The 18,534-nt window shown below is 38.5% G+C and overlaps 1 protein-coding gene across 2 annotated transcripts; it reads right to left on the reverse strand.

Moving 5' to 3' along the window:
• Nucleotides 1-6,141: 6,141 nt before the first annotated feature.
• Nucleotides 6,142-16,663, reverse strand: LOC120715643 (tumor necrosis factor-like). 2 transcript variants are annotated; one of them, XM_040002736.1, is made up of 6 exons: nucleotides 16,414-16,663; nucleotides 14,354-14,432; nucleotides 8,449-13,178; nucleotides 8,298-8,325; nucleotides 8,105-8,161; nucleotides 6,142-7,666 (listed from the first exon to the last, which is right to left on the reverse strand). In XM_040002736.1, exons 3-6 carry the CDS (start codon nucleotides 8,620-8,622, stop codon nucleotides 7,209-7,211), a joined length of 717 nt encoding a protein of 238 aa, XP_039858670.1. In that variant the 5' UTR covers nucleotides 8,623-13,178; nucleotides 14,354-14,432; nucleotides 16,414-16,663; the 3' UTR covers nucleotides 6,142-7,208. The 2 variants fall into 2 exon arrangements, with proteins under 2 accessions (XP_039858670.1, XP_039858669.1); XM_040002735.1 differs by having other exon boundaries at nucleotides 16,145-16,663.
• Between the last annotated feature and the right edge of the window lie 1,871 nt (nucleotides 16,664-18,534).

Consider the following 18,534-nt stretch of genomic DNA (forward strand, 5'->3'; position numbering starts at 1 on the left):
CGTGGAAGCGCACCTCAATCTTAAGATACAGTCCTGGACCTGTCACGATTAGCGCTGGCCAACCATGGGGATGTGGGGAAAGGAGGACCCAAATGCTGGACTCTTTGATGCAACAGTGCGTTTATTTACAGTGCAGGGAAAATAACAGTAAATCCCCAGTGCGTTCCCGACTTCCGTGACATGTCCTCTTCCCAGTGTTAGTGTTCTTTGTCTCCGCCCCTCAGTGTCTGAGCACCCCGTGCTCGCTGCCCTCTCGTCTCCACATTCTCTTAGGGAATAACAAAGAGGCAGCCGTCAGAAACACCAGAATGCAGCAGACTAACCTTACTAACTTGACAAGAGCCTAACGTGAAGTCACACAATGATCCAGCGTTGGAGAGAGCTCCATCACACTCTTAAGTAGTTTCTTCGACGAGGCTTAATCAGCTGCAGGTGTGTGATGGTCTTCAGGTGTGGCCAACCACCTGGCAGGGCCACACCCACCAGGCCTGAAGGTGCCTGTCACAGCCGCACCCACACAAACACGCACACCTGGACAACAAAAACAGCAGTGCAGAGCAGCAAAAACACATATAATATAATACAAGTCCATAACTGCTCAAGGACCCTGGGTCGCTCAGATCCAGGACCCTGACAGGGCCACCACTTTTTTACAGTTCAAGCAGCTGCCACAGGCTGCAGGGGCATTGGAGGAAAAAATGTTAAACATAGAAACAGTATGGCTGTTTACATGGCTGCACACTGCTTGGGCCACACGTAGTGTCCTCTGAAACTCTTACAAAGAACATCCATGTCATTTTTTCTTACTGCCGCCACAGAGTAAGCTTCAATCATATTAGAGGCTCAAATTACCCACTCATGACTCTTTGATAGCCTCACACTGTTTTTATTTCTGAGCACAGACCCATAATTTATATCACAGATATAAATTAGTGTCTTTATAATGGTAAGGTTGCCATGGAGTTTTTGGATTAATTTTTTGAAGAAATAATTAAAATAATCCTAACGCTAATGCTAAGTCCTAACCTGAACACCATCTACATGGCTTGATGTGAGAGGTTAGCTAACTGCAGCGTTTCATCCCCTCTTTGTGTTATTTTGTTTGATTTCCAAAAATCGTGACATTTGACCAAAAACGAAAGGAAAGACAAAAGAAAATTCTCCCCTCTCACAAGCTGTTCTTAGCGCTTTCAACCACAACTGATTGTCTTCCTCTCAGCAAAGAGTTTCACTTCTGCCTCTTCTTGTGACAGCTTTTTATTTCACTGAGGATCCAGCGTTCCATTGTGTTGTCATGTCGGTTTCTTTGAATCCAATATATGGGAATATTCTACACGTGACAAATATTCAGTGTGATCTCAAGACTCATTTTTCTTTCTGTGGTAGCACAGCTTGTTTCGTTAGCACGGGTAATCTAAATTGTCCCAAGCACCTTGCCCCAAGTAGACTAACAAGTTAATTAGGAGGTACTGATGTGTGAACCACGCAAACATTGTTCAGTGCTTCGGCTAAATTTGTTTCCGGTGATCCTGTGTAAATATCTAACGTAATGTATGTTTGTCTGTGTTGATGTGAATTAACTGTAGAGTCTGTAAAGCAGTGCAGATGTGCTGTTCATACATATGAAAATATGCACACAGAGTGTAAATACTGGTTATGTAAATAATTACAATTGATTATTTGGCATATTTAACATGTCTTTCATGTGGTACAGTATTCAAACTATATTTCTATATGCTGTTACATTTAATATGGCAGATTATTTCATTTGCAAGAATGAAAATAAAACAAACTGTTTTTCTCAAAATGTTTTGTTCATTGTACTTATCCTTTTCAGGGTCGCGGGGAGGGGGGGGCAAGAGGCGGGGTACACCCTGGACAGGTCATCAGTCTGTCGCAGTGCTAACACACAGAGATAGACAACCTACATTCACACCTATGGGCAATTTAGAATGATCAATTAACCTATCTTTGAGGAGTACAAATACCTGGGAACCATCTTTGACAACCTCCTGAAATTCTCTGCCAACACAGAGGAGATTCTCAGGAGGTGCCACCAACGGCTATACCTCCTTATCAGTGTTGGGGAGTAATGGAATACATGTACCGCCGTTACGTATTTAAAATACAAAATATGAGTAACTGTATTCCGTTACAGTTACCGTTTAAAAAGGTGGTATTTAGAGTACAGTTACTTTGTTGAAATAAATGGATTACACTGCGGTACTTTCCTGTTTCATTTCGTCGCGGGTCAGGACTGTTTGGGTTTTGTTTGACAGCTACGTTCTGTTGTTCCAGGCGGCAGCGTTACAGTTGCCATGGTTACAGGGCAACGCTCTCTCTCTCTCTCTCTCTGCGACTGTGTGTTTCCTGGGTGAGAGAGCGCCTTTTCGTTGTTGTTGTTGTTGTGCTAAGCTAACAGGCAGAATGCTACAAGCATAGCTCTAAAGAATGTAGCATCATGGGCAGTGTAGTCCGTGTTGCAGGGAGAATGGACTGCCATACACGTTATGGGTCTGTGAGCGCGAGGAGGGAGAAAAAGGGGAGTGGAAAGGTACGAGTTGTCATCGAGCAAAAACGGGAGCTGGAAGCATGTAAATATAATAATAACCACTGCAGCCAAGAAGAGTGCCTGAGGAGCCCAGTTGTAAGTAAGCTATTAAGACTCGACTGTACACCGTGTTCGTGTTTTCCTCCGAAACAATAAGTTCCGTTGGAGCAGCCTTTCAACGCCTCTCTCTGTCTCTCGCAAGAAAAGTTGACCCACACAACAAAGTAAAGCTATTTTTCAGCTACGAGCCGACAGGGACCCCGCCGTATTAGTCAGAGGTCCCTTTACTACAGTTCGGAGTCGCGGACCTTCAGTAATAGTAATAAATCACACAGCAATAGTACATTCACATTGTTGTAAAAAGCATGATAATATATTAAGTAATCCAAAGTATTCAGAATACGTTACTGTCATTGAGTAACGTAATGGAATACGTTACAGAATACATTTTGGGGCATGTATTCTGTATTCTGTAATGGAATACATTTTAAAAGTAACCTTCCCAACACTGCTCCTTAGGAAACTCAACTGCTTTGCAGTCAGCACACCCATCATGATGGCTTTTTACTATGCCTTCCTGGAAAGCATCATGACCTTCTCCATCACTTGCTGGTTCCACTCCCTCAGCCTTCAGAACAGGAACAGCCTGCAGCACATGGCATCAGTGTGCTCTAAAATCATTGGCCTGCCTGTCAGAACTCTGGCACAGGTTTTCAGCCCACAGGCAGCCAAAATCATCAACGACCCCTCTCACATTCTTCACCCCGCATTTCAATGGCTCCCCTCTGGGCGACGCCTCCGCTGCATTTCCTGCAGGACTGAGAGAGGAGAGCCACCTTTGTCCCCAAAGCCACTCTGCTTTCCCACACCAGAAACATCAACTACTCTACATTCTTTTTATACTACCGACACTTTATTCACTTTTAGTCACTTACAGTTATTTATTCACCTTTTAGTCACTTTAATTTTAAAACTGTGTAATTTTAAAACTGTGTATATTGTGTGTATTTATTATCTGACTCTTATTGCCTGTTCTTATTGTCCTTATCTTCAACGTTATGCTGCTCTGTCGTATGTTAATTGGCCCTTGGGGATAAATAAAGTCTTTCTGATTCTATCCCCACTAACTGCATGTCTTTTAGTAATGGGATTTCCAGCTCTTTTTAGAGAACCGGCTCTTTCGGCTCCCAACCGGCTCTTCAGGTTGTTTTCTTGCTTTAATTAATTTGTTATTAACAACAATATAAAATTATGCACAAAAGGAATTACTAATGTAAAAAAAATGTGGTTTTATTTATATATGTTTATATATAAATATATGCGGTGGCCCCTAGAAACAAAGCACGTACAAACTTCAAAACACATTTCTAGCGTTAACTGAACTTCAAAACAGAGCTACTAGATCACTTAAATGACACAATTGAAAGCATATGTATATTGTTTGTGTATTTATACACAAGCACTCATAATTATTCAAATAATTTTTAAAAAAAATATTCATTTACCTGTTATTACCACACACCAAATCCGGTCGTTGGTACTTCCTGGCTTGTGCAGCCACTAGGTATCAAAAGCTCAACACTGCCCCCTAGCATCCTGGAGCACTTCTGTTGTGTTTCGTACGTGCTTCAGAGTTTGTACATGTTTTGGAGTTTGTAGGTGCTTCGGAGTTTGTACATGCTTTGTCTCTAGGGGCCACCGTAAATATACTTTTATTTATTCACTCCACATAAAATGTAATAAATAAATCATATAATACAAAAACCAACTATTTACATTTCAACTTTTAACTATTTAAATTTTCAGCTTTTTCCTTTTAAACAAATTTAAAGTGAAACAACACAAAACACTGCAAACCACAACACAATTAAATACAAATTAAAATATGAAAACAAAAAGAAGATGCATATTCTCTGTCATATGGGCCTGCATGAATAAACTTTCTGAATCCTTTATCATCCGCAACTGAACATAGTTGTGGATGATTACTATACCTTTCTAATGTGACATTGTTGTCCCTGGCTCTCTCTCTCTCTCTCCCTCCCCCCTCTGTTCCTGTGCTACTGCGAGTGTAACTACCGCCCCTCCCCCCTCTGCCCAGCAGAAAGCACAAGGCTCGCGTGCGGAGTGAAGCAGGAAAAAAGGGTGAGAGAGAGGAAGAGAGAAGGAAAAAGAAAAAAACCCACGGTTCCCAATAAGGAGCCGGCTCTCGTCGTTCACTTCAAAGAGTCGGCTCTAAGAGCCATTCCATTCGTGACCAACACATCACTAATGTCTTTGGACTGTGGGAGAAAGCCAGAGTACCCAGGTGGAACCCACGCAAACGCCACACAGAAAGGATGATGGTGGAATTGAACTCAGAACCTCTTGCTGTGCGACAACAGTGCTAACCACCGTGCCACCGATTTTTGTTTTTTCACACAATAACCCATAATGAAAAAATGAACCAAATTTACATAAAATTCTTGCAAATCTATTTAACATAAAAAAATAAAAATAAAAAATTTACAAAGATATACAGTCTGACTTAAAAATGCATCTCTTCTGCCATTATCCTTGTAGGGCTTTTAGGGACCTCTTGAAGTGTGGTCAATAAACAAAAAAGACAGTATAAAAAAAACTATTTACTGTGAGATAAATACTTTCCACTGGTGATATTTGGTACAGCTCTGTAGGCAGCTGGAGGAGGAAGCAGGGGAATTACCACATAAGCAGGGAGTTCCCCTTCTCCCTTCCACTCTGTTAGTGTTGAGGAATTATTACTCTACTGGAAACTTTCACAGTGCCAAATACAAAAACTTGCACTATTAATGAATATGAACACAGAGCTAAGTCATAGTATCTTACGTAATAACCAGGCTAATATTACCCACTGTCAGCAGTGATGAGCTCATACGAACACAGTCAAAAGTCACATAAGTCACATCAGTCATGTAACCACGCAGCCCTGTACTTAAATACATGTTACCATGTATTTTTAATTAAAGTAATCTAACTCAGAAGGGGTTTAACATATTGTCTAATTCAAAATGCATTGACTAAATTTTTCAAAAGTGTTGGCATTAAAATGCTATTTAATTCTAGAATGGCTTTTTTTAATTGTTTGTTTTGATTGAGTTGAATCAAAAAAACAAACCATATCAAGTTTTTCTGAGAGGTTACATTACCATAAGTAACATGTAAGCTTTCTAATATCAGCTTTTAGACATTAACAGCAATGTCTGAAACATTAGCAGAAACCCCATCCTGGAATCAGGCTTTAAACCAGGTTCCGTACACGAGGGACTTGAAACTGCATTTATTGTGTCAGCAACGCACTTCTGTAATGTTACATGGTCTGCCACTTTGTAATGGTATCAAATCCTGCAGACAGTGACAATTTAGAATGAAACGTGGGTCTCCTTTTTAAAAGCACAAATGAAATTAAATTCACTTTAAATATATAGGATGTTATTTGCTAGAGGTTTCTCGATCACTGTGTGCAACCTTTTTGTTCAGCCCACTAAGTTAAAGCTGTATGAACTTCAACCGCATCTGAGTTGTTGTTCTTTCATTTAAAATTGATTGTAGTAATGTACAGAACCAAAATGAGGGGAAAAAGGTGTCTCTGTGAAATATTTATGGACCTAACTGTATTTCCCCCATTTCCATTTCACTGACTGGAGGCAGGACACTGGGAGGGTGATTACATGAAAATAAGTTGCACATTTAATTTTACTTCATTTGCAAGTATTATAAAGTATTCTTTTAGTGTGCATGCAGTTGAAAGGTAACATATAGATTTCAATAATGGTGTCATAGAGACAAATATCTCAGTATTTAGCAAGCATGATAAATTTGGGTTCATCTCGATGAAGTAACTGTTAAACTCCTCCACTTCCATGACTGTTTCGCTGCACACAACAAGAGGACACACTGTGCTCTGTGGTTACTACCGTGTGTTAATTAATTGTCCCATCGCACACACTAGCAATAATTTGAGCTTTCTTTAGCCGTTGTGGCTCATTGTTTGCTCTGTTTAGTTTGACCCTGTAGCATGTTTGATTTTTTTTCTTTTTTTCACTGGTTTGTAAAATGATAAACACAGCTCTTGCAAACATGATTTCTTTATAAGCTGAGTTTTATTCAAATATTTCAGAGTACCACAGGCACTATAAATTCTTAGACATTTGTTTGTACTTGCCATAAAACGAAACAAATAGTTTCATACATAAAAATCAGCACAAATACAGTAGGACATTCATTATAAAACACACAATAAAATTAATAAATATATAAGTATTTCAATAAATAAATAAATAAATACAACAAATAAAATAAATATGACAAAGATATGTTAAATAAATAAATTCCCCAAAAAGTAAACCCTTTGTTTTTCTATTCTGTCAGCCTGTAGTGACATGGTAGCACTCTTTGGTTGACTGCTGTAGTTACAATAGTTTGATTTACTTACAAAAATGAAATGACTTGCTGATACAAATATTTCAAGTATGGCCGATGGTTAAAGTACATTTTCCATCACCTCTTTAGTGCAATGTGAACCATCTGTGGTTTCCTCACATTCAATAGTTAAAAGCCTTCCAGAAGGACAGCAGGTCATGGTGGAGAAATGGAGTCTGAGGTCACCTTTTCACCTACATTCATCAGACACCTCTCCTCACAAGGCAAAAACACCAAAGAAGTTCTTCCCTGGCTCATCCTCCAATTTCTCCAGCATTGCCTCCTCTGTCTGTGTTCTCAGTCTGTCATGAGCATACAAGTTGAACACAGCCCCCATGTAAACTGCAGAGTACCAGTTCCCATCCTCATCTGAATCCCCACTGGTTGTCTTTTGGCAGACTGTACGGATAGAGTGAAGAATGGTCACATATTTAGGTGCATATGAGCGAGACCAGCGTTGGACAGTGTGGCTCAGGTGGACCATGGGGTGTGAGGAGGTATCGTCGGCATCGCTGCTGCAGTCAACCCGGAAAGATGCTTGGGTGTAAACAAAGTAGAGGCCATCTCGAGGAATCACAATTTCATTTTTATCGAGCTCTAGTCCTCCCTGAGAGTGGGACTGGTCCACATCCTTCTGCCATTCCACTGAGGTCTTTCTACTATAGTTGTGTACTCCTGTTGAATAGTACAGACAAATGGCAGACACCATGGTAAATTTCTGATTAACAGTGAAATAAAACTGCACTTGAGTCAGGGGTTCCTGAAGAGAAATTTCAAATGAATTCTGTTGCAGTGACATGAGCCTATTTCTCATTTATCATCTACATTCTTCAGTCTAACTAGAACTCATTTAAATCTCCAAAATATCCAAAGGAAACAGGCATAATGTGCCCTTAAAAATCAAGGAGAAGTTCTAAAACTTTCTGGAAAAACTGGTAAGCTTCCTGAATCAAGAACTTCCTCCAATTATGATCCACCAAATGTCCCACAGAGACGTGTGATTTCATGATTACAATACTGGGAAAGGTGTAGTACGGTTCTCCACAGTCAGTCTAAAATATGCCTGGTAATTTTTTAGATTGCACTTTTTTTTACTTGGGTTTCATCCCTTACCTTGCAAATGAATGGCTGCTCTCACATTTGATATTTGCCTCAAAGTGTGATGGAGATCTGGGAACAAGAAAAGACAGAGAATAGGAATTATACAGTGTTTTCGCCTACTAGTCACTAACATTACTAAGCTAAAAAAAAAAAAAAAAAAAACGTCAATAAGTCCACTACTTTTGTAAGAGTTGAGGGTACTCACCAAAATTGTCCTCATTTTGTCCAGGAGCCTGTTTGAAATAGAGCATGATACAGAACGCTGTTACAGACTGGTTGGTTTTAGGTGAAACAGTTCATTCACTGTGAGAGTCAATGGCGCTCTTGAGTAGTTTAGAGAGAATTTTAAAACCCACCTCAGCACGCCTGTTAACAACGAGGGCAGCAGCAGCAGCAGTAGCAGCGAGGCAAAGTGTGAATGCCAGGAGGGCCATGGTTAGCTTTGACCTGGGCTTGATTTCCTGTGTTGCCTGTTTCTCTGTGTCTTTGTCGATCATTGTATCCAGCACGACCATGCATTCACCTTCCATTGTTTTTAGTGGGTGCCTTCTATCAGGTACAGTTCACTTCTTAGCAGCCTTTCCTCTTCTTCTTCTTGTTTGATGCCGCTATCTGTGAGAGGCTGTTTTAAAAGGCTCTTACCGATAGAGGGGGAAACTCCAATGATGTCACACATGTGGAGACTCAATGAGAAATAGAGACCCAGTGCCTGGGAGGATCTTACACACCACACCTCCTCTGCACATGGCATGTGTATGATCGAGTTATACCAACATCAAATAAAAAACCAGACACCTGTGTGGAATCCCCTTTTGCACCTCAGTGCACACCCACACAACTCAATAGATCATTTCAAACAGGCACATACACTCACCTGCTGTATACCTGCGTACACAGGCAAGACCACAGATCACTCTGTTCTACTATTCTAAATTTTTAAAAAGCACATGTTAGCTATTGATGTGAAGTGTTCACATATGTTGTTGTGTTGTCTTTGTTTCTATGTGGGGCAGACACACTGAAAGCCAGTTCAAATGTGGGGCAATAAGTCACAGAAAAGTCTGCAACCTTCAGCTATTCGTCAGTCAGTTTGACCACTATTGCCAAATGTTTTTTACGTTATTGTGTTTGATATTCCACCAACAATTAACTGCCAGTGATGTCATCGTCAACCTACATTTATAGTACATGTGTCACTTCCCTAATAATTTTATAAAGGTTTTTTGAATCAAAATGAGCTGTTTCTGTAATAATACTTAGCATTATGTTGTTTGTGAAAAAATGTCCTTGTCCTTTTTATCTAGCTCGTGCTTGGGATTTTTTTTTCCGAGTAATATTCACAAAATCTGAAAAATGTTTTTTGGTGTGTCATATAGTAATGTAAAGACAGCACAGACACAACACTGGGGTGATTAGGCTATGTGAAGCACTTGTGACGAGCAGGCTCAAGGAGGGGCATTTGTTTAAACGTGGGTCACTTTGACCCCGGTAAGTAAATCCCAGGTAAGTAGCGTTTTCAGTGGGAGAAACGTTTCGTCACTCACGTAACACTGAGTGACGAAACGTTTCTCCCACTGAAAACGCTACAACAGAATCAACCTTTTGATTGTTTTAAATGTGATATACAAATAAGATGTTGTTCTAATTACTAAAAGACACTCTATGAAGTATGTTCTGAGTACAAACGCTTGTCTGTCTGTATCTCTGTGTGCCCTGAGATGGCATGACAAGCCCTTCAGGGTGGACACCACCTTCTTGCTCTCTAACAGCTTGGATAGATCAATGATTAATGGAAATGATGGACTGATTAATGATAAGAGGTTATATAAAAGGTAGAATATATGTAATACATGATTACAAACCATCTGAAACTGTATCATTAATAATCCTTTCCATGGCTTGTTTGTATGAAAAGATCATATGGTAACTGTAATGAGTAAGGATGAGTGTAGGTGTTTCATGTCTATTAGCAGACAGAGTATTATATATAGAGTAAGTGTTGAAGATTTAGTCAGCACTCCAGTCAGATAACCAGAGTTCATTACTATTCTGAATTAATTGTCATAAATTGATCTTGAAAAACTGAAAAATGGGAACACGCTGCATCTGAATGTCTTTTCATCGTCACTGACAAACCATGCCCTGGAAAGAGGAACACCGTTCTACGTTTGCTGCAACAGCGTGGGAGGCTGTGGTAGCGGGTTGTCTATCACTGGGAAGGTTGCGTGATCAATCCCTAATCTACATAGGCAAGATCTTGAATCCCCATGTTGTCCTCATTGCCCCCACTAGAGTGTGACTGATTGTGTAAATGTCAGAAACAGCCAGAAAAAAAAGCTGTATGATGGTATATGGGACTGGGTGGAAAATACTTTGAGTGCTCAACATAAGTTTAAAGGTGGTATATTTCAGCCAACTGTAAAAACAATAACAAGTGATTTATTTACATTAGATGCTGACTTTGAAAACTAACATATAATGATATTTCAACTTCACAATCACTTTAAACCATCTTCAGAAGAGAAAAAGAAAATAGCACTTTATTTTGAAGTAGTCTTTGGTTTCATAGAGGTAACCGACGATAGCTGGTGGTGGAAATCCCAGATCTCGAACACCACAAAGGTTAAGGTGTAGCTCCTGGGCCTCAGGCTTATCTCTGGCCCACAGTTTAAAAACAGCTACCCAGAGGGTGTCACAACACCAAAACGAACAAACCTTAAAACCTTCTCTACAGAGATAATGTAGAAGAACATATGATATCCCTTTCACATGAGCTTACAAAATAACAGTTGTGTAAAACAGCCATGCCTATTGGGGAGGCTTTGTGACTGTATCACAGTCATCATGGAGAATGTCTGTCTTTATTCTTTAAGCTGCAAGTTTTTAACAGTCATCTTCACGCGAGAGTGAGCCTTTCATGCTCAAACTATATTTTGGGTGGAGTAGCATCTTAAGGTGTTAAATGATGTCACCAGTGGTGGTCAAGATAAGATGAGCTCTATTTTTCTATAGCTATCATATATGTATATATTTGTATTAGCTATGAAACAGCTGTGGGAAACAGGAAAGAAGTGTGACCAGTAAGATAGACAGAGAGGTTGCAAACAGTGGAGTTGTATCAGCTAAAACAAATATATTTGCATAAATAAAAACTGAGTGTGCCCGCAATGCCCACAGGAAGACTCATAGCGACAGCACGGCACATCAAATTCAGAAAGTTTACTTCTTACACTGATGGCCACAACATTAACATATGAAACAAATTTGCTCTCTTTAGAAAGGACTTGTTCAACATATATTAGACAGTGGACAGAGTAATAGATTCTAAAGGACACTGACATGATTAAATTGGTGACACTTCATGTCTGTGGTGGACTACATTTATATAGACCTTTTCTAATTTGATCACTCACTTAAAGCATATTGCAAACCACCTTCAACTATTCATACAGCACTTATTCTGGCACACAGTCACACACAGAAGTTTTACTATCAGCATTTGATGCTACTGTGTAGTCACATCCTACTCACACTGTATTATGCTAGATAATTTGGCTTGGCATGTTTCCAAAATGGCGAATGTTAACTGATGAGATGCTAGCTGTTGTTAATTATTATTACAGACAATAAAAATAACTTTTAGTGTAAGAAATATCTGAAAGGCAGACAAAAAACTGGCTGAAGTACACATGAAACAGTTATGGAAGAAACACAGTAACACACTGTCAGCTATTGTTCACTATGTGGACTACAATTATGTTAAAGCATCAAAGGTTAAAATAAATACATACATCAAATCCAGAATACTCAAAACATTTCATCTGTTTTAATGTAGTTTTATTGTCTCATAGCAGCAATGATATCCAGCTTTATTACAAGAACTGTCTCCAAATGTCTCCAAATCTGCCTTAACCGGAAGGCAAAGTACAACCTTTTACTGTAACTCCACAAAACTCTTTCAGTGCTACTTTAGTTTACAAAACTGGCCATGGAATAAAAGACCACACACAACCACAAACTGTTTGGAGACTGTTGTCTATCGTCACAGACACATACCAAGTTAAAATCTAACACAATCAACTGAAACACTGAAAAGGAGAAGAGGAATCAAAGATGTCAAGATGCATTCAAATAAGCAAAGATACTTTATAACACATTTTTATGTTTCCATGTATCATTTTATATGTCATTCAGTGAAAATGACTAAACATGGTTTTCCATAGAGGGTGAACTTCAGCAGCAGGGGAGTATACGCAACAACAAGACAGAAATTATATTTAAATTTTTTTTCTTTCCTCAGAAACTGCCCCTCATGTGGTCTCCGGCCCACTTACACACAGAGTTTGGTATTTTGTTTAGCAAAAGGATGTGAAAAAAAAACTCCCCTCATGCCGCAGTACATCAGTCGGCTTGTCATGCTTTTTTCTCTTTCTAAAACTGCCACGAGAATCAAACTCCCTTTATCTAAAAAAAGACTTGATACATTCCCTGAGAAAAGAGGAATACACAGTGCTTTTTGTAGAATGGCCCACTACTCAGCTTCCTCTTTACAAGACAGGATTCGAAAAGCTCTAGTAGATAAATAGCTCACCAAAAATATGATGTGGAAATCTCTCTAGAAAGATTTTGATGAAAAATGTGTTTAAAAATTGCCATGTTATACTGTGACTATTACTCACAAATTGCAATTTATCTACAGAGGTTATTATTGTTGTTGTTGCAACATTTTGTTATTATTGTCACATTTTATCTGACCCTCTCATGAGGGTCAGATAAAATGTGTTCATGGAGCCAGGCTTGGATGGAAAATTTTTAAATTCCTGGTGACCTGCACCTATAGGGACTAAGTAAATGTTGGTTGGGTGGGCAACATGCTAGCATCATGACTCAAACAAGGACAGAGACTTTGGCTTGCTGACCTCTGGCTGCAGAAACTTGAATCTGTATATGGAAAAGACCGTCCGTGGGGTTGAAAGAGCCAGATCTGATGCATAATGCAAAACTATAACTACTTCTCACATTCTTGGGTCTTGGATTACAGAGTCTTGAGCACTTGTGTGAAGACCGGAAGCAAAGCAGAGATTAGCTGAAATAGAAATCGAAGTTACTACACTTATTCAAATCACTTTGCTTAATTCAAGAATTTTAACCAAACTAAACTGTAAATGGTTTGTACAATCATTTCCAAACTCTGGTGGGTACCAGCACATGGTGAAACTCTCAATTTTTGTTAATCCGTGTGGCCTTTATTCTACAGAATAAATGCCCCATTCAATTTTAGGGGAAACAACCATGAATCACTCGTATAACAACTGTAACCACTTGAAAAGAGAGAAAGGAAGGTTTCAGGCTGATGATGATGATAGGTTATCTAAGGACAGAAGAGGGAAAACCCCAGTGCTTTACCTTCTTGATTTGATTCACTTTTAAACAGGGAAAATTCCAAAATAAATAAACTCTTATTTATCAGTGTAGTTTTGTGCACCAAGATAAATGTTTAATTTAGTGGAGCCAGAAAATGGATACAAATGGATTTATCAAAATGCATTGTAATAGATTCACACAAACACAATTTTCTACAGTAGTGATGCACAGTGCATGAAAGTCCATCCATCCCTCCAACCAATTTCATATAACTTCTTATCTAATTCATGGTTGCAGGGTTGCGGGAACCTACTCCAGCTGTCACAGGGCGGGGTATATGGAAGCATGTGAATGAATATTACACACTGATGTGACACCTCGTACATTAATGTGATGCTCTAACAGTCATCATGCTTTTAAGCTTCCCACTAGACGATTAACATCTGGTTAATGGCCCCTTTTTCTTTGAAATCATTTGATTTTTACTTCAGAAAGTATATGTATATGCCAACGTACCTATCTTTCTCTGAGAGAAAAAAGATAGATAGCTAGATAGATATGCTGGATACCAGATTTTAGCACATATGTTAAAAACAGTCATTGGGTTTGGTTATAGGGAGTATTTGCTTTTATTTTTCTTTTCTGTTATTTTGCTTTTATGTAGAAGCCAAATGAATTGAAGAGAATCAGTGAACCAGGTGACCTCTTTCCAAATAGGAAATGAAAACAAAACTCTTTTCTAAAAACTATAAATACTGTCAAGTCACATGGGTGACAAGTAACCACATGCATTTGAGATAATGTGATGACTTTGGGAAAAAGGAAAAACCAGAGTTATGCAACTGGGGCTGAGGCAATAGTTACTGCATCATCTCATTGTCCATTATTTCAACTTACCTGTCTGGGCAAGGCCAGTGGTTGCTCAGAAAGGAATCAAGGAGTGGAAGGGAGGAGGAAGTCCTGTGGAGTTTTGTAGCTGTGGATGAAACCAGGTAGAAAGAAATTGTTTGTGATACTGGTGTTTCCTGCCTCCTTTTCGCAACTAAACCACGAGCTGTTACGTGCATGTTTGTTCCTGTTGTGAGGTGCGTTTTGACATAATGGCGGAGGAGGAGTAGGTCACAGTGGTTTGACATATTTAGAATATCACTGCTGGTATTGATTAATGTTAAAATATATTGTGCATTTGTAGCTTTCTAGATCTATAAGCCTTTTAAAATTCTGTAAAAAGCATGTCATGTTCTAAGTCCTGATGATTGATGAATTTTGGGTTTCTGATTTGTTGCTCATTCTTTTATCTTAATTCTTTGTTTTTCTGGTTTTCCCAGCGTTTCACACACACACTCCACAGGTTTGTTGATGACTCTCCAAAGATTTGGATGAGCTCTTTTCTGACAGACAATCTGGACTGTGCAGGAACTTATGCCAGGCTACTTTTTGTGGACTTTAGTTCCCCTTTTATTACCATCAACCCAGCTCTACTTCAGGATTCCTCCTGCAGTGATCTACACACACAGCAGATTAGAGTAGACATGCAAGCATCTTTTTTTATTTGTGATTCTTGAGTTTAGACATTTAAAATACATAATTCCACTCTTCTGCTAATTTAAAGAATATGAGGTTTCATTCAGGTGTTTTCTGACTCTACATTTTCTTTTGTCATTAGTCAGCTTTTTCTAATGTACATGTCAAACCTGTTCAGCTGCTTTCCAACTTTGAAAGTTTGAAACAGCAGTTTTGAACATTAACCTTCAAGTGAATGATTCTGTGTATTTCAGCTCATTCAACATTTTTAACTTAACATTCCAGCAGTTATTACATTTCAGCTCAAAACATTCAACTATCAGCATTCACACTGCAGTTTCTTCAGGAAATGCTTTTCTAGTTTTGGTTTCATTTCTTGCTGTTTTTGTCTCCTGGTTGTAATTCTGTATTATAAATGCATAATAAGTGTTGTGACATTACTTTGCCCTGGAATGACTTATTAATGCTCTATATTGTACATATACTATACAATTTACTATACAAAGTAACTGCACTGAATCCTGAATTTAAAATTGAGCTGATGAACTAATACCACATGGTCTGTAGCAACCACATTATTCCTCCAAAACTGAGAACCTGCTGGGCCATGCTCCAGAAATCAAGTGCAACAGTTAGTGTGACGTACTGATGACTTTGCAAATATCTTTAATATCTGGGTCAAAGTAAGAGGTGTATAAATTAATGTAAAACCTAATAAAAACATCATTTATGTCTGCAGAATTAAGGCGTGTATTCTTGACCAAGTGGAAAGTGTCCAACAATAGTCCAACAATAATAAAGGCATAATTTTTCATGTATTCTGTTGTGTTATTTTATTAGCAGAAAGGTCAGATCTCTCCATTATTGGATTCAACACAGCATTAAAGTCACCAGCTATTGTAAGTTCTGAGGTTGGCAGGTTGCTTAGTGAAGAGAAACTTTTATGAAGCACCATCTTGTTAGGACCATTGCAATGTAGATACTATAAACTGGCCTTCTGGATCAAAAACTCTATGACTGGATTGTGATTAGGTTTCATATTTTATGGTATATTGCGTAGTTGCATTTATACAGCCAAAGAGTTTTCACCATTTTACCATTTTCAAGCATAAAAGCTGTCTATCAATATAGAGTTTGTCTACACAAATTACTGCTTTCATTTACCCCAGAAAATTAATTGTGTGCATCTGGACGTAGCGTTTCCTCACTCAACCAAGTAACTTCTTCAGTCTCAGCTGACTGTAGGTTTCCCCAGCCTTGTAAACAGCAGATTTGCATAATGACTGAAACTAGCACCACTGAATACACAACGTGACATCAATTTCATGATAATTAATATACAAATTGTCATGACCATTAATCAAGGACCGTGAGAGATCAAGGACCATTCACAGAAAGTTGGAAAATAACAAAGTTGAAAAAAGTATTTGTACTTCATTCAGCTGTTCTGGGTTGTTGAGTTGGTGAATGAGTCCAGTGATCGTTCTGATGGAGTCGGGTTACGAGCGGCTCCGTTAGTTTTTCGTTCTTTACCATTGTGAATAATTGTTCGGAGTAGGAATCGATATAATAGTCCAGCTCCTCGGGGTTGAAACCTTTATAATGTAGAGAGAGATGTAGTTGGCTCAGTACTTTGTTTACGTTCCACAAACAGGTCGTAGCCATGTTGGATCACGCAGAGTCTCGTGAGAGCTGAGGTTTACGTCGTCGTTGCGCTTCTGCTCCTTTGGATTGGGCAGACTAGGCGACTCAGTGGCACAATGCTGCCATCTACTGTTATTATTATCCAAGACGGGCATTTCTTTCTGCTGTATTGTGAAGTGATCATGTGAAGTAAGACTTGCTCGTTTTTCCATAAACTTTGCCATCGTTCATTTATAAACACATTTGTAGTTTCTGTTTCTGATTAATAAAATGCTGTTCTGTTCTCCATCAATCATTCTCTCATTTAGCCACATTTCAAGAAATTCAAACTACTTGGCTTACTCAAGGTTCTTTTCACATATTTTAGATGTTTGTCTGGCAAACATCAGGTCAGGTCTTTTCCTTTCTTTTCCTTTTTTAATCAGTGGATATTTTAAAACCCAATCATTAGCCCACATTCTGCAAAGCCTTTTGAATTTAGTAAAACATATACACAAGATTTCTTCCTTATTTCCAGATGACAAGAACTCTTTTCCCACTCTACTGAACATTTACAAGGTACTTCCTTGACAAGTACCATTTACAATCTTCAGCTCCTCAGAAAATGTTATACTAACCCTGTTGTTGATTATTGGAGCATAGATGACTTTGTCTTTTGACAGTACATCTCATCTACTAATGCCAGTTCTGTCAATGCAAATGTAATGTCAGTAGAGGACGACATTGCTGCGCCTGCACTAAATCATGCTGCTCATCCATCATTTGAGAATTCCATTCCTAATATTCTGCTAAGAGAAACATAAATTAGTGGCTCAAAAAATAGCAGTCCCAATTAAGACGCTATTAATGTAATAACCACTATAATACTGTTGAAGTGCAGGTTTTATGTGTTCTTCTCTCAAACCATGTAGCATTTCCTTCTTATATACTTCTATTTATATCCTGTCCCTCCTGGACACTCCCAATGGAAATCTTAACACCGCCACCTTGTCCATCTCTAGCTATGCCTCCTATGGGCCTTGTTCTTGACCTCATGATGCTTTCCATCAAGGTAAAAGAGTGGCTGGTTAATTATTTATTTGTTGCACTATTTAAATACATGTCTAGGTTTTGACAACTAGATCTTAACAGACTAACAAAGAGTTTTACCTAAGTCAGTTTCAAAGCAACTTCAACAGAACCAGGGTATAATCTGATTTCACTTATTCCAGTCAAAATAACCACTGTGGTTATCAGCTTATTAAGTCAGTAAGGATTTCATAATGTAGGTACAAACCCATTCGTATGAAATGGGCACCTTTAGCAAGAGCTGACCAAGCATTAATAAGAATAAATCTACAGGCAACAAAGGAGCTAGTTTTACAAAGGAAGACAAAAAATATAATATTAATCTAATAGTTAACATATAATACAGCCTGAAAGCAACACAGCTGCCACAGATAAGGCAGCAAAAACGAGGGTATGCAAACACTACCATGAGTATGTGTACCGGTATATCTGAACCTGTGTGTAATTTTGATTGATTATAGAAAATCCATAATAAACACATATGTGGGGTTTTTTAAAGTCATTAAAATATTACATTACAATATGTTGTTATATTACAGTTTTGTCTCCCTCTGTAGAATCAGTTGCCATTACATATTTGAGACTGATAATATGCTGCAAACGCAAAAGTTAGATTGATAAACCAATTAATAGGAATTGTAAATATATTATTTTTCATTATAAAGTGATTCTGTATATTATTTTTCATCAGTCGTACAGATTTTTTGCAGGTACTATCTGTAAAATAAATCAGGCTATCAAATGACTTTAACCTCTTTCTGCCTCGTCAATTTACCGTAAACCTGAGAGAAACTACTCCCCCACAATTTTAATAACGATAAAAAGCTTACATGTAATGTGAT

This window comes from Simochromis diagramma, unplaced genomic scaffold (assembly GCF_900408965.1).
Source record: "Simochromis diagramma unplaced genomic scaffold, fSimDia1.1 OVJJ01000449.1, whole genome shotgun sequence".
NCBI lineage: Eukaryota > Metazoa > Chordata > Actinopteri > Cichliformes > Cichlidae > Simochromis > Simochromis diagramma.